General features: G+C 45.6%; 1 protein-coding gene across 2 annotated transcripts in view; it reads left to right on the plus strand.

Annotated features, from left to right (window-relative positions):
* Positions 1–913: 913 nt before the first annotated feature.
* Positions 914–13,856, plus strand: part of rev3l (REV3 like, DNA directed polymerase zeta catalytic subunit) — a 73,755-nt gene continuing 60,812 nt past the window's right edge. For both annotated transcript variants that reach the window (XM_080047899.1, XM_080047900.1), the window contains exon 1: positions 914–1,550. In XM_080047899.1, coding sequence (XP_079904025.1) covers positions 1,412–1,550 — 139 coding nt within the window. In that variant the 5' untranslated portion in view covers positions 914–1,411. The remainder of the gene's footprint in view (positions 1,551–13,856) is intronic.

The raw sequence follows: 13,856 nt of genomic DNA on the forward strand, positions 1-13,856 counted from the left end.
TCGCCATGGCAACCATGATTCGATTTTGCAATGGCTTAATATCTGAAAATGTTCAGAGACCCAAACTGTATAAGTGTACCAAGTTTCAAGCTTTTCTGAAAAGGTTAACAATTTTGCACATATCCCCTCTACCATAAAACAGTACTTTAGGAAGCCGAACATTGACATAAAAGGTGTGGTTAAGAAAACCCTTAGAAAATAACTTTCCACCACATGGATTCCTTAAGACTTTTAGTAGCCTATGTTATTACTTACATATTCATGAGTCAAAAACAGTTGAAATGGTTTCTGTTGCAATTTTTGAGAGGTCAGGTTATATAATGCCTGGACTATATCTGTGTAGTTTTAGTACGAGGTGGTGATCAAAAATCCCGTTTTAGCCACTACTACCCTTCTGTTTTGTACTAGCCTATTACTTTGAAAATACCAAACAGGATGATTCCGGATATTACTGTTGAATGCGTACAAACTTAGCTTTACATCATTTGTAGCAGACGAGGCACTTGAGGACAAGAACACACCCAATACATTCCTTTTTCACGGCCACTGTTTTAGCTCATATTTCTACGGAAAACGTCTAGAGCTGACCATAGACAGTATGGTAGACGAATATGAACTGTGTCCTGCTGGCGAAATAAGCTGCTGCGCAGTATGGTAAGCGGCCAGGCAGTGGATGCATACAACAACTATGCCTCCTCTCATTCATAACTGCTGACCATAAAGTAATGTGCCAGACGTTAGTTCTTCAAAATAACTCGGTGGTTTCTGGTTTTCACTCTGGTGCTGCTTTTTGAGACTGCGATAGAGGCGCTTCAACATCGCTTTTATTTTGACAGAATGTAGCCGGAAGTGTTACTGTTCTGCATTGCACTAGCTTAGCCTAGCTAACGTAGACTAGCCTGTTATGGAAGAGGGAACACAACGAGGGACTGTCTTATAAAACCACGGGACTGCCAGGGAATAGTTCTGAGGCAGTGATTTGGGGGCAAAAATAGCGCGACATACCGGAAGACTGTAGAACGTCTTCCTGGCTGAAAAACAAAAACACAACAGAGGCAGAGCTACAAGCAAGGGGACAGCCATAATCGCAAGTACAACATGGAGCCGACAGCTGCGGAGCGTCCTGCATTTACCCGCCGCCGTCGAGTTTAGCTCTCCCGGCCGCAGCGCAACCTTCGCGGCGGCGGTGGCGCGCTTAAGCCACGGGAATCTTTTTTGGCGTTTTTTTTTTTTTTCATGGAACCAGACCGGGCTTCCCCTCTGCTTTGTCGTTGTATTGCAAACCGTGACAGCAGCTCCCACGGCTGGTTTCGACTTGCCACCGAAGTCCCCGAACCTTATGGACTCCTAACAGTAGTTTTTTGTGTGTAGCTTTTCTCGCTCGTCTTGTCGCTCCTCTCTCTTGACAGTCATGTTTGCCGTGCGGATAGTCACCGCAGACTTCTACCTGGCAAGTCCCATCAAGGACCTGGATGTGTGCTACTCTGAATTCAGGGAGAGCGACGTGAAGAAAGTGCCAGTGGTGCGGATCTTCGGAGCAACACCCGCAGGTTAGTCAACTCCTCCAGTCAACGCTTGTCTTTTTTTCCTCTTTATGATTCAAGCTAATGGTGGCTGCTGTGGGTGCTCGTGCGGCGCTTCACGCGACATGTGAAGCGGTGGTGGCTGCACGCGCGCCCTCAAACACAGCACACGTATTGTTAAAGGGAATCTAACGGGTCTAACATGCAAAGGGGACGACAATAATCTGATTTAGGGTGTTGACACGTTCTATTAAGGCGGTTTTCAGGGCTGTTGCTGTGCATAGAGCGGGGAGAGTCTCCTCTGCCTCCCCCCTCCGCACGGCTCTGCTTTGTTTTCGCTCCATCGTGGCACGGTGGTGGAAACCTCTGGCTGCAGGGCTCGGCTTGTTCCTCCCCCCTGCCACATGTGGCATTCAGGGACAGCTTACCTTATCGCCTTCTATGGTGGTTGTATTGTATTATAAATATTATAGAAACCTGTGGAGTGTTGACAGGTGAAACTACAGCATGCGGCTCCTTTGAGCTTGCCTTCATTATTTGTGCAATACATGATAGATAGATAGATAGATAGATAGATAGATAGATAGATAGATAGATAGACAATGCTAGAGATGGAAAGGAACAATACTTGGTTCAGATTAGCAGCCAACAAAATGGTATATCACGTCTGTCTTCAGAGATTGATACACTGGTGGTCGTGTTAACGGTGTGTTCTATGATAAGAGACAGTATGTTCTCCAAAGGGTAGGGGCCACCATGACGGTACATTCAAATCCTTCCACAGTGTGCAATTGCATTGGTAATGTCCTCTTTTGTTGAATGCTGCCTTTCTCTGTATCTGGATAGTATGATTTAAATGCAGGGTGTAACAATGAGGGAGACCTGACTAACAGAAACTGAATCCTGCATGGTGTGACAAAGCCTCTATCTATACAGTTCATATTGGCATGAGAAGCCAAGACAAGGCGTGTATATGAAAAAATGGCTTGCAGATTTCCCCAATGGTAAAACATGATACACACTGTGCAAGATCATGGGCTTCTTTTTCCTGTAGATTTGTAGATTTTGAGATTTGGCACATCACTCACTCACTCACTCACTCACTCACTCACTCACTCACTCACTCACTCACTCACTCACTCACTCACTCACTCACTCAATCAATGGAACAATAGAATCATTTACCCTTACTGTGCTTACTGGCACAGCTCTATCAACCCGGCCAAATCCTCTGGTGCACTCTCTTCAACCCTATTATTAAACAGGTGAAAATCTCCATCACAGCAGCAGCAGCAGCAGCAGCAGCAGCAGCAGTAGTAGTAGTTTTGTGTGTCAAACTTGTCCCCCATGTTGTGGCAGTCACCTCAGCATGGGGACCTGGACCACACGCGGTCAGGTTTTAAGCCTAGGGAGCAGTTTGGGTCCTATTTAAACCTGCACGTTCTCATGCGGTGGTGCTGATATGAGGGGACTGTACGCACGCATGCACCACACACACACACACACACACACACACACACACACACACACACACACACACACACACACACACACACACACACACACACACACACACACACACACACACACACACACACACACACACACACACACACACACACACACACACACACACACACACACACACACAGCGATGACACTCTGAGAGTTTGGAGATTTGTTTTTGATGGTTTTGCTGTCTGAAATGTGAAGATGTTATGCATGTATGTGTCTAGTGTGATAATGAATATATTGGGCTTTAGGACATTGTAATGGGTATTGCAGCAATTGACTACACAGAATTTGACTACACAAGGCAAGACATTCTCATATGTAATCAATCACAACATTACTGATGGCTCAGCTTCAGTTGTGTCCCAGTCAAAGACAGAAAGCATACAGCAGGGCCATAGCAGAAAGCTTACCTTGATAGAATGTCGCCTTTGTAAATGGTATTGATTATACCTGTGTACTGTGAAAATGTATTTTTTTCTTTTAAAGCATGACAACCACAGGGGAAACCATTGTAATGAAACGGATACAGGTGTGATCATTTTCAGGGCAATACTCCTTCTCTTCCTCCACTTTGTGTTAATGTTGGGCCCTGCGCGTGGCCTTGGCACACACTCTCTTGTTTGAACCAACCTTGTCTAACACTCAGCAGGCACCTCTGACCCCGTCTGATTGGTTAACAGTACGGGGCAAAACAGATACCACCAGAATCCCATTGGAGATGGACAAGCTTCACTGATTGAGTTATTACACCAGCATGCGCACACACACACGCACACACGCACACACACACACACACACACACACACACACACACACACACACACACACACACACACACACACACACACACACACACACTCACAGTAGGTATCTATGTTGCTTGGTTTTTCTCTGTTCTATGTGTGGTTTGAATGGGTCTGTGTGTGACCTCAAGTTGCAGTAATGATAAAGTAGTGTGTGTGTAGTGTTGTCTCCTGTGGTGGGTGCTCTGCTGATTTTGACTCTCCTCATGCCCAGAGTGTGTGTATGACATGTGGCCAGTCAGTCAGTCAGCTCTGCCTTTCCACAAATGACATCACCATCTGGAACACATTGAAGCAGAGAGAGAGAGGGATCTCTTTCTTTCCTTCCTTCCTTCCTTCTTTCTTTCTGTCGTTCAGAAACAGGCCACGCCTACTCGAAAGGAATCACTTTTTTATTTTTATTTCTATTGTCTGGCCATGAAGGGAGGGATTTATGAGGCGTTTGGCTGCCTGTGTGTGGGCTTCTATTGGTGTGTTTCCCCTGGTGGAAGCGGTCAGCAGTGCAGTATGTGGCTCTGGCCCTTGTATTCCCTGTCCTTCCCTGACGGCCTGACCTAAAGCCAGACACACTCTCGCCAATCAGCCCTGTTTTCCTGCTTTCTTCCCTCCCCTCTCTTTCCCTGTGTTCCCAATAACACACTCTTTCATTGATCTATTCTACATACTACAGCTGATTACAAAAATAAAATTGGGACATACTTTTTACTTATTTATTTCATCATAACATTGCGCCTTGATCTTGCCTCTTGCTTTTATATCCGTCACATCGCCCAGTTGTTTTCACTCTGAGGCTCCGTTGATGTGACGTCACTTCCAGTGCGCAGTGGACTGTGGGTCAGAATCGCCCAAATAGCATGCTGATTTCAACACCGAAAATCTCGGCCGGGTGCAGTAGACATCATACAGGTATTTTTAAGCATACTGAATCTCAACCACAAGAATTCTTACATCCTAAATCTTTTCTACCATACTCACAAGCACAAAAGTATGGGGATTGGAACGCAGGGCAAGTTTCTATGTGTCCGTCCCCCATCTCTACCCTGCTCATCCTGCCAGGCCCCTGGCTGAAAGTCATCCAGGAGGAGGGCGCTAAACAGCCAGCTTCTCCTCACACTGCTGAGACTCTGGCTGAGGAGATGTGACAGCATTGATCTGTCCCCCCCCCCCCCCCTTAATGCAGACAAGCTGTGTGTGCCCAGATGAACTGACAGGCCCTGGGCCCCGCCACAGCAGCAGTAGGCACACTGGTTTGGTTCCCCTTGCTCCGTGTGTGTGTGTGTGTGTGTGTGTGTGTGTGTGTGTGTGTGTGTGTGTGTGTGTGTGTGTGTGTGTGTGTGTGTGTGTGTGTGTGTGTGTGTGTGTGTGTGTGTGTGTGTGTGTGTGTGTGTGTGTGTGTGTGTGTGTGTGTGTGTGTGTGTGTGTGTGTGTGTGAGAGAGCAGCGAGGGAGGACCTGTGCATGACCAATGGAGCTGAATAAGGGGGTTCCAGGGCAGGATAAAGCCCAGGGCCTCTTCCTCCCATCTCCCCCCCAGCTTGAGCTCTCTCTCCAGGGGAACCCCTAATGCCATGTGAAGGAATTCCTCCAGGATCCATTAACAGGATAATAGGCGCCGGTTTGAAAAGGACTGTGTGGCTCATTAGGGCCTCCAGGTCCTTGTCCCTTTTTAACTGTTTACCTGCCTCTCTACTTCGTCAGTTACTCATGTTTAATTATCATCCTCTATCTGCTGCTCCACTTGCTTCTTAATGACTTTATAATTGGAGTGAGATGCCTGTTTGTTAATATGATGTCTCTGCACTGGATTGTCAATGTTGCCCCTCCATTATTGTCGGTCCGTGTGTCAGGGAGTGTGTGGTTTTTTTCTGTGGAGAGGATCCAGGTGTTAACTGTGGGTCAGCAGGGCCATGTTGGTGATAGAGAAGCCTCCCTATGCTGCTCCACACTACCCCCCACCTCCTGTGAGCTCTGTCCCCCCCACACAATGAGGCCCACGGCTACTTGTCACTTCTCTTTTATGAAGGAATGTTTCACTGGCTTCTGGTTCTTTGGGGACGCTGAGCTTCTTTGTCTGTCAGATTCACTTAACCACAATAAGACCTGATGCAATATGAGTGTTTCTACCTTCAGAACCAGAGGAGTGCACCACCACCAAGCCAGTTTAACGTCTGAGCGAGGTCTGTTGAGGCCTAAAGCCAGAGTTTTTTTTCAGTATCACGAAAGGTGGCTCTCTTTTTTTTTACCTGGCTAGATCACCGTGGTAACAGAGTTTGAGATTAATCCTGCCATTTCCAATCACAAATCACAATTCTTTTTTACTACACTACTATCAAAGTACAGAAGAGTATGAGGGCCATAGGAGAGAGAAACAAATCAAATAGGGAAGATTTTTTTTTTCATTATGTCAAGAATAAAGACGAATAATCCAAAATGCTATTGGAGTTAGTGGGGCATTTATGTATTTTCAGCATACTACAATTGACGTGCATGTATTGGGACCTCCTAAATCTTTTTCTGGCATACTAAATAGTATGGAAGTATTAGAATTGGAACCAAGGGTATATTTGACTCTTTAAAGCGCTGCCCCTTTAAGGAAACTACACCTGACGGGGAAACTGGTTAAATCAGTCAACCTATTGATCCGTTTGGTAATGAACGGAACAAAGGCGTGAACTTACAGCAGAGTGAACTGTTACATCTCGCTGCAGTTTTCTTTCCACATGGATTCAGTTATTGATGCAGGAATGATAAAGTAGCCTACTGTATGCAGCGCTACTCACAAAGTTGTTCTTGCTCTGACCTGAACATGTTTGTAATGTTACCTGGCCATTTATAGCAAAGTATTGTAGGTGTAGTAGTAAATGGTGTAGTGTTTAAATCTGCTGACTCAAGAGAACGATCTTTAAAAAATTAATGAATCGCACTCGCACCTGGCTGTGATAACTCGAGTTTGAGAAATTCGATTCAGTACAATTTCAGTCGGACTTACCTTTTTTTAACACATTTTAAAAGCCCGGTTTCAATCGGACTGACATAATAAATCAATTTTTCTCTAACCTCGGCCTGGCTGGTACCATTCTTCTCCTGGTCCCTGTTGTAGAGGCCTGCCAACATCCCAGGCATTTCCACACAGATATCTAGTTTCACAGAGGCTTGTCCAGGCACAGTCAGGCCAGCCAGAGTTTTAATAGGAAAACAGGCTAAAGATCCCCCCCCCCCCTCTCCCACCTTATGGGAAGCCTGTGTCAACCTTGCATATATGAATGTGGGAAGAAGCTCTGTCTATCTCTATGAATACCTTAACACAGGCTGAATGGCTTGTGGGTAATGAGAAACATGTGGCCAAATGTGATGTATTGGGTATAATACTGATTTCAACAGTGTGTACACTATGAATCAGATCTGGCTTGTTATCAAAGCTGTCCATTGAAGGCAGCGCTGCAGGTCTTTGCCAGTATACCTTCTGCAGCTCCAGGTCTTTTTCCCTTCATGACGGAAATCACCAGGTGGAGGCAATTTAGTGAGGCTGAAGGTTTGTCATCTGCATCTCCTCCAATATTTAAAACTAAATCCACTGAAAGGGGTTTAAATCTTGCGCACATGTAGTTAAATCAATGATTCCATGGGTTTAGACACACCGCACCTCACCTCCATGTCCCCGGGCCTGAAACCACTTAAGGGCCTTTTTTTTTGGTCACTGTTCAATAATGATCTTTAAAAAAAATAGCCTCCATGTGAACACTGTTAATGTGAAACTATCCCTGCGTTCCGAATCGCATACTTTCTACTATTAAGTATGGTAGAAAAAAATATTTAGGATGTCCCGATTCTTGTGGCCAGAATTAGGATGGTTAGAAGTACCCGGATGTCTACTACATCCGGCCAAGATTTTTAGTGTTGAAAACAGCATCCTATTTGTGCGATTCTGACCCACAATCCAGTGCGAACCTGAAGTGACGTCACATCGACGAAGCCTGTTATGATGAAATAAACAAGTAAACCCAAAAAGATCACTAGGTGGATCGCAAACCAAAAGTTGGTGACCCATGGTCTTAACTAATCACACAGTATTTAGCTTCCAGCTTGAATACCAGTTTTGTAAGGGGGATTTAAAATGTCTAAACAGTTCAAGTTAGCCATGTATTTCTGGCTAACTTTGGTTATCTACTGTGCCACTGTGTCTAATGCATCCTAAACTTCACAGCTAGATTCTGCACTGTAAGAGAGTTAGCCTAGGTCCACCTTAAGTCATAATGTGTTAGCTGCTAAAGCATCAGATCAGTTGGCGTTAGCATCCCCAGCCTGGCCTGACTAGCCTTTAAGGCCAGGACACACCGGCCCGATAATCGCCGTCGTAGAGTTTCGAGGGGACGGAGACACGAATCTGTTTGGTGTGTGCCGTGAAATCGGTCGTAGTTGATGTCGTCGGGCTTCTTTTGAGCCGATTGACAGTCTTTCAGTTTGAGCAATTTGATTTGTGGAGGGCTAGCGAATCAGTGAAGCCCGGAAGTGAGGCGGGTAGCACAAACAGCTAACAACAGTTAGCCATCGTTTTAATGTGTTTGTTTGTTTCGTTCAGCTAGTACTCACATGCATCAACCCTTGTTGACTGCTCGACACCATACTCGACACTCTTTGCTAAAAATGGTGTTCTTTATGGTCCATAAATATAAATACGTATTTCTATCTATGTTTCTGGACTAGAGAGCCGTCCCATAATTTCCGGCTTCCGTATTTTTTTGGGCCACAATACAGATTAGCGCCGCCTGCTGTTATGGAGACACTACGTCCCGCGCAAGCGCAGAGCGTACGGAAAGGCAACAGTCGGTTTGGTGTGTTCTTTGCACTTTTTCGGCCGAGACGGGAAGACTGGAGCTCCCTGAATCGGCAGTCACCATTTTCGGGTTGTCGGACTGGTGTGTCCTGGCCTTTAGTCTTGAAGGAGGTGTGAGTGTAGAGCAGCAGTGTGCTTGCTGCTGCTGCAGCCCAGTCAATCTGATTGATGGCTGTAATAGTTCCTCAGGCTCTTCAGTGGTATTCACACAGCGTCACTGTGGAGACACTGCAGCAGTCCTCGTCCTCAATGCCCTCTCTATCACCACACACACACACACACACACACACACACACACACACACACACACACACACACACACACACACACACACACACACACACACACACACACACACACACACACACACACACACACACACACACACACACACACACACAGTCAGGGGGGGACAGGTCAGGTGACTTTACAACACATCTGTAATTGTTGGCTGGCTTTTTCCAATATTAGGAGCCTGTTGGTGATTGCACAGGCTTGACCCTCACTGTTGTTCTTGGGATGCTGTATGGATCCTCCCCAGGGAGCTCAAAGCACCTGCTACTGTCATTAAGTGTTCTACCCATGGAGACTACAGCATGGTATAAATGTCACTATTCATACTATGCTGTAGTCATGGGAAAGTCTTCCATCTGTCCAGTCCACAACAGCCCAGGCTCATCTATGACTGTTACACTAGTATGATGGGACTGACTGGGTCTGCTGCTTACTGTCAATCTGGACAGTCCTGACCATCAAGTACATGGTACAGTAGCATTCAGCTTGATGACATCATACTTTAAGGCCCCCCTGTAGAAGGGACTTGGAGTTGTTGTTGTTGTTGTTGTTGTTGTTGTTGTTGTTGTTCTCTGCTTGGCCATATGCTGGCTTAGCCAATGAGGTAATGTGATTCATCCCCATGGGTGACTGAGCAGTGGGGGATAAGAGGAAGTATTTAGTCTTTAATGTAGCTGTCTGGAGAAGGCAGTGTTTGATGTGCAGAGCCTTCTAATGCAGCAGGGACTTACTGTGAGGGCTGCTGTTGATGGATGATTTGTAAAGTTGGCCATGGTGGCAATCAGCACCTCATCCTTTCCTTGGCAGGTGACTGTACTGTGGTGGTGTGTGTTGGCACGTGGTGGTGGGTCATTCCAGGTCCTCTTCCTCCCTCCTGCTCCATTGTCCCCACAGAGGGGGGAGGGGGGGGGGGGGGGGCTAGGCTTTGTGTTCCCCACAGACCAGGGCACTGATGCAGGACCACTCTGCACTGTTTCAAGGCCCATTAAGACCTGAATGAAAGAATTTGGCAGGCAGAGGAAAGCTTCAATCACTGCTGGGAGGGGAGGACACTTGCACGGATGTTAAGTGTGTGTGTGTGTGTGTGTGTGTGCGTGTGCGTGTGCGTGTGCGTGTGCGTGTGCGTGTGCGTGTGCGTGTGCGTGTGCGTGTGCGTGTGCGTGTGCGTGTGCGTGTGCGTGTGCGTGTGTGTGTGTGTGTGTGTGTGTGTGTGTGTGTGTGTGTGCAGTGTTTCCCCTACCATTGTACAGGCCTGGCGGGGCCGCCAGGCCAACGGGACCCCCCGCCAGGCCAACAGCAGCCTAACTTTAAAAAAAAATAATAATAAAAAAAAAAAAATGATTATCAATTTTTCATTGATTCCGTAATAATAATATGCGAGCGTCTGCGCGGCACTGTCGGTCTACCCCTCGTGTGCGCCTGTCTTTACAACCTCTCGTCTGATCATCCCATCAGCTGATCTGTGTGTCTGCGTGTGTGTATGTGTGTCTGCGCGCGGCTCGATGCGCGTGTGTATTCGGTGCGGGTGCGCACTTGTTAAAACACGGAAGACAATGAGCAGGAGCATGACTAGCAAGCAAACGTTGAACTAGTGGCGAAAATAAAACCAGCGCCTGCTCTATGGAGATACTAAGGACTCAGTAACAGGGACGTTGAACAGGAAAAAGTGCTGCGCAAAGTTTAGAAAGTTAAAATCGCTACGTCGCCGTGGCAACACAACCAATCTGTATCAACAGCTGAGACAGCGCTGAAAAAAACGGCATGCACACGTTTCAGTAAGTTTACCGAAGTGCCACACTGCTACTGCCTTTGACATTCTCAGAAAAGCATTCATTTATTTTCAAGGGACATATTAATTTATTTATTGTTTTAACTGTCAAGTTATCTTGAAAACAGCAGGCTATTGTAGGCCTACAAGCTTTATGTTTTTGTATTTTCAATGCTACTTTATTTGTATGTTTTAAATTGAGAAATAGGCTAGATGAAATATAATGGTCGGAATAGGGAATTTGCCTTATGTAGCACACATGTTGATAGGCTAATCATGATGTGTAGCCTATGTTAATTCATTTATTTTCAACAAGGCTATTTGCATTAAAAATAAATAAAGAACATTTTTCAATAGGCTAGCTTCAAGGTGAGGTGATTCAGATTATTCCAGAAATGAGTCTAAACAGGACCTGTCTATATTAGATCTTAGTGTTTATTGTTTTTTTATTGAAATCCATGTGTTTTTCTTCAATAGTTTACGTGGCTTGTGTCTCCAAATTATTACAGAAAATAGTTATAGGCAGGGCATATGTTGTTTACAGAGCACAGAATTAATCAGATTTCGCCTCTCAAAGTGCACCAGATTGATGCATTTAACTTTAAAAAGGATAAGGTTTTCTTCTGCAGGGGGATGCCCCCAGACCCCCCTAGAATGTCCATTCTCACCCAGCAGGATCTAAAAATCCTGTGAGAAACACCACATGTACAAACGTACTGAATGTGAAAGCATAACCCTATGCCCTCATTTTTAACAGGCTGTCAAAAGAGGCTCATCCCAAATGGGGTTCGTTTTGGTCAATTTCTTCTAGAAATTTGGTACGCACGCGGCACGCATACTCTTTATCAGCTCTTACCACCGGGCCTAAAAAAAATTCTAGGGGAAACACTGGTGTGTGTGTGTGTGTTCAATACACACAAGAAAGTAAGGACGTTTTCACTCTGACTGACAATTGTGGGGCCATGATCATGTATGTAATATATCATGTGCTCATACGTACCTCATATTCCACGTTCACATTGAATCCACAGTTATTTAATCACCTTGCCCATATTTCGATAGCTGCAATGTTTGTGCAGTCCATTTTTTGATTTGCCCAACCAGCCATTGTACCAACAGCACAGATGTTAGCGGTAGCTCACTAGCAATCAATGTGCTGCTCTGCTCATCACCTGCGTGTTATGAGTTTGAAACAGTCGGCTCCGCGGTTCACACACTGACTTTGCATCTATCTTCATTCACTGTATTCTTTGCATTGACTTTATACATCTGCATCTTTTGTGTTGATGCAATCAGCCATGTTTAATAATACCTGTGATATTTGCACTTCATGAGACATGCTCTACTGTGTGGCCCAGTGAAACTCAATGTCCATTCAAGTACACTTGTCTTTCTTTGTTGTTTGGCTGAGTAGGCCCTCTCTCACAACCATGTTTCAAAATACAATCTATTTTAAATGTATTTTGGTGAGTGACCAAAACCACTTTCTTTTTAGTGTTGCAGGACATTGAGTCAATAGTTTATTGCTGGAGAATGTTTATAGCATCCCATCTCATGATGCAGCCCAGTCAATATATACTTAATAAATCTACTAGATGTACTCAGATGTGTGTGCAGGCATGTAGCTGCAGAGTGTTTGTTTTAAAGTCAGTACTTCAACCTGTGCAAAGTCCTCCTTTCCCTTAGAAAAGTTGTAGTGAAACCCGATCCTTTTTTCCTCTTCTGTTGTTGTTGTTTGTTTTATAAATCTCATACTGCAGGGTGCTCTTAAATCAAGTTTTAATTCCATTGCAGTGTAGGGCAAGTTTTAGGGCAGGCTCATTAAAAAGGGGAGAGGGGAGGGATATTCTGGAAGCACGGCTCTAAAAATAGCGCGTGTGTGTGTGTGTGCGCTGCTAAACTTAAGGCTGGTTGTTGATGTGTCTCATCAGGCCACAGACTCCTTTAACCTGTCGGTGTCTCCATGTGTCTGCTGTGACATGGTTTGACATTCATCACATCAGATCTTAAGCCTTATATTTTTGTCTAGGCCTTTTGTATCCGTTCTCTGTTCTCTGCCCCCTGTAATACAGTTATACCTCATCTGCAATTTACTGTGTGTTTCTCTGTGTCCCTGTGTTAGACTGAGAGAGAGAGAGAGAGAGAGAATGTGTCTGAGTGTGGCTCGCCCAATGCACCAGCAGAGCTGCCGTTCCTTCCTTCTGTAATGTGCGGCGGAGAGCGAGACACTCCAGGAATATCAAATGTGGTGGGAGCTGTGAGGAAGAGGGCAGGCAGGGCTGGGAAATCTCTAACTGCTGTATCGTAATAAGCTGCCGACAATGATCGGAGAGCACAGACAGACAGACAGACAGACAGACAGACAGACAGACTCCTTATGAAATGTGTAGCATCTCTCTCCCTGCAGTCCTCACTGTCATGCCCTGTGTCTAAACGGTGAAACACTGCAGACCACTGATTGGTCAGAGTGTCATGACATCATCAGTGGGCGGCGGCCTATCCTTCACACCAAAGGAGAGAGTCTCCCAGCAACTCTGTATCAGAGAAAGTCATGAGAAAATGGTTTTAAGTCTTGGTAACAGTGGACACATCCTGAGACAGTGTCCTGTTGAAGGCCAGTCTGTCACAGTGATGAGGATGCCATGTGTGCTACCACTAGCATCGTGCCAGTACAGAGACACATACTGAAAACCTATGCTCAGTGAATGGAAACTGACACAACTCATGCTATAGCCAGGAACAAACAAACAAAAGCCAATTAGTGTATTTTAAAAATGTTGAATTTTAATTGTGTTAGATGGCAGCATGCAGTCGCTGCAGCTAGAAATATCCCTGTGTGTGTGTGTGTGTGTGTGTGTGTGTGTGTGTGTGTGTGTGTGTGTGTGTGTGTGTGTGTGTGTGTGTGTGTGTGTGTGTGTGTGTGTGTGTGTGTGTGTGTGTGTGTGTGTGTGTGTGTGTGGCTGCAGGCACCTAAGGATTTTCCTCTCCTCGTCACAGTCTGTGCCTCCCTCTGTTTTCTCTCTCTGCTTTTCTAAGAAACACACACACACACACACACACACACACTCCTGTCCGCCACGCACATTCCTTTGTTTTCCTCGACATGCCGTTCCAGTTTGG

This window comes from Ammodytes marinus (genome assembly GCF_949987685.1).
Source record: "Ammodytes marinus genome assembly, chromosome: 19".
In the NCBI taxonomy this organism is placed as follows: Eukaryota; Metazoa; Chordata; class Actinopteri; order Uranoscopiformes; family Ammodytidae; genus Ammodytes; species Ammodytes marinus.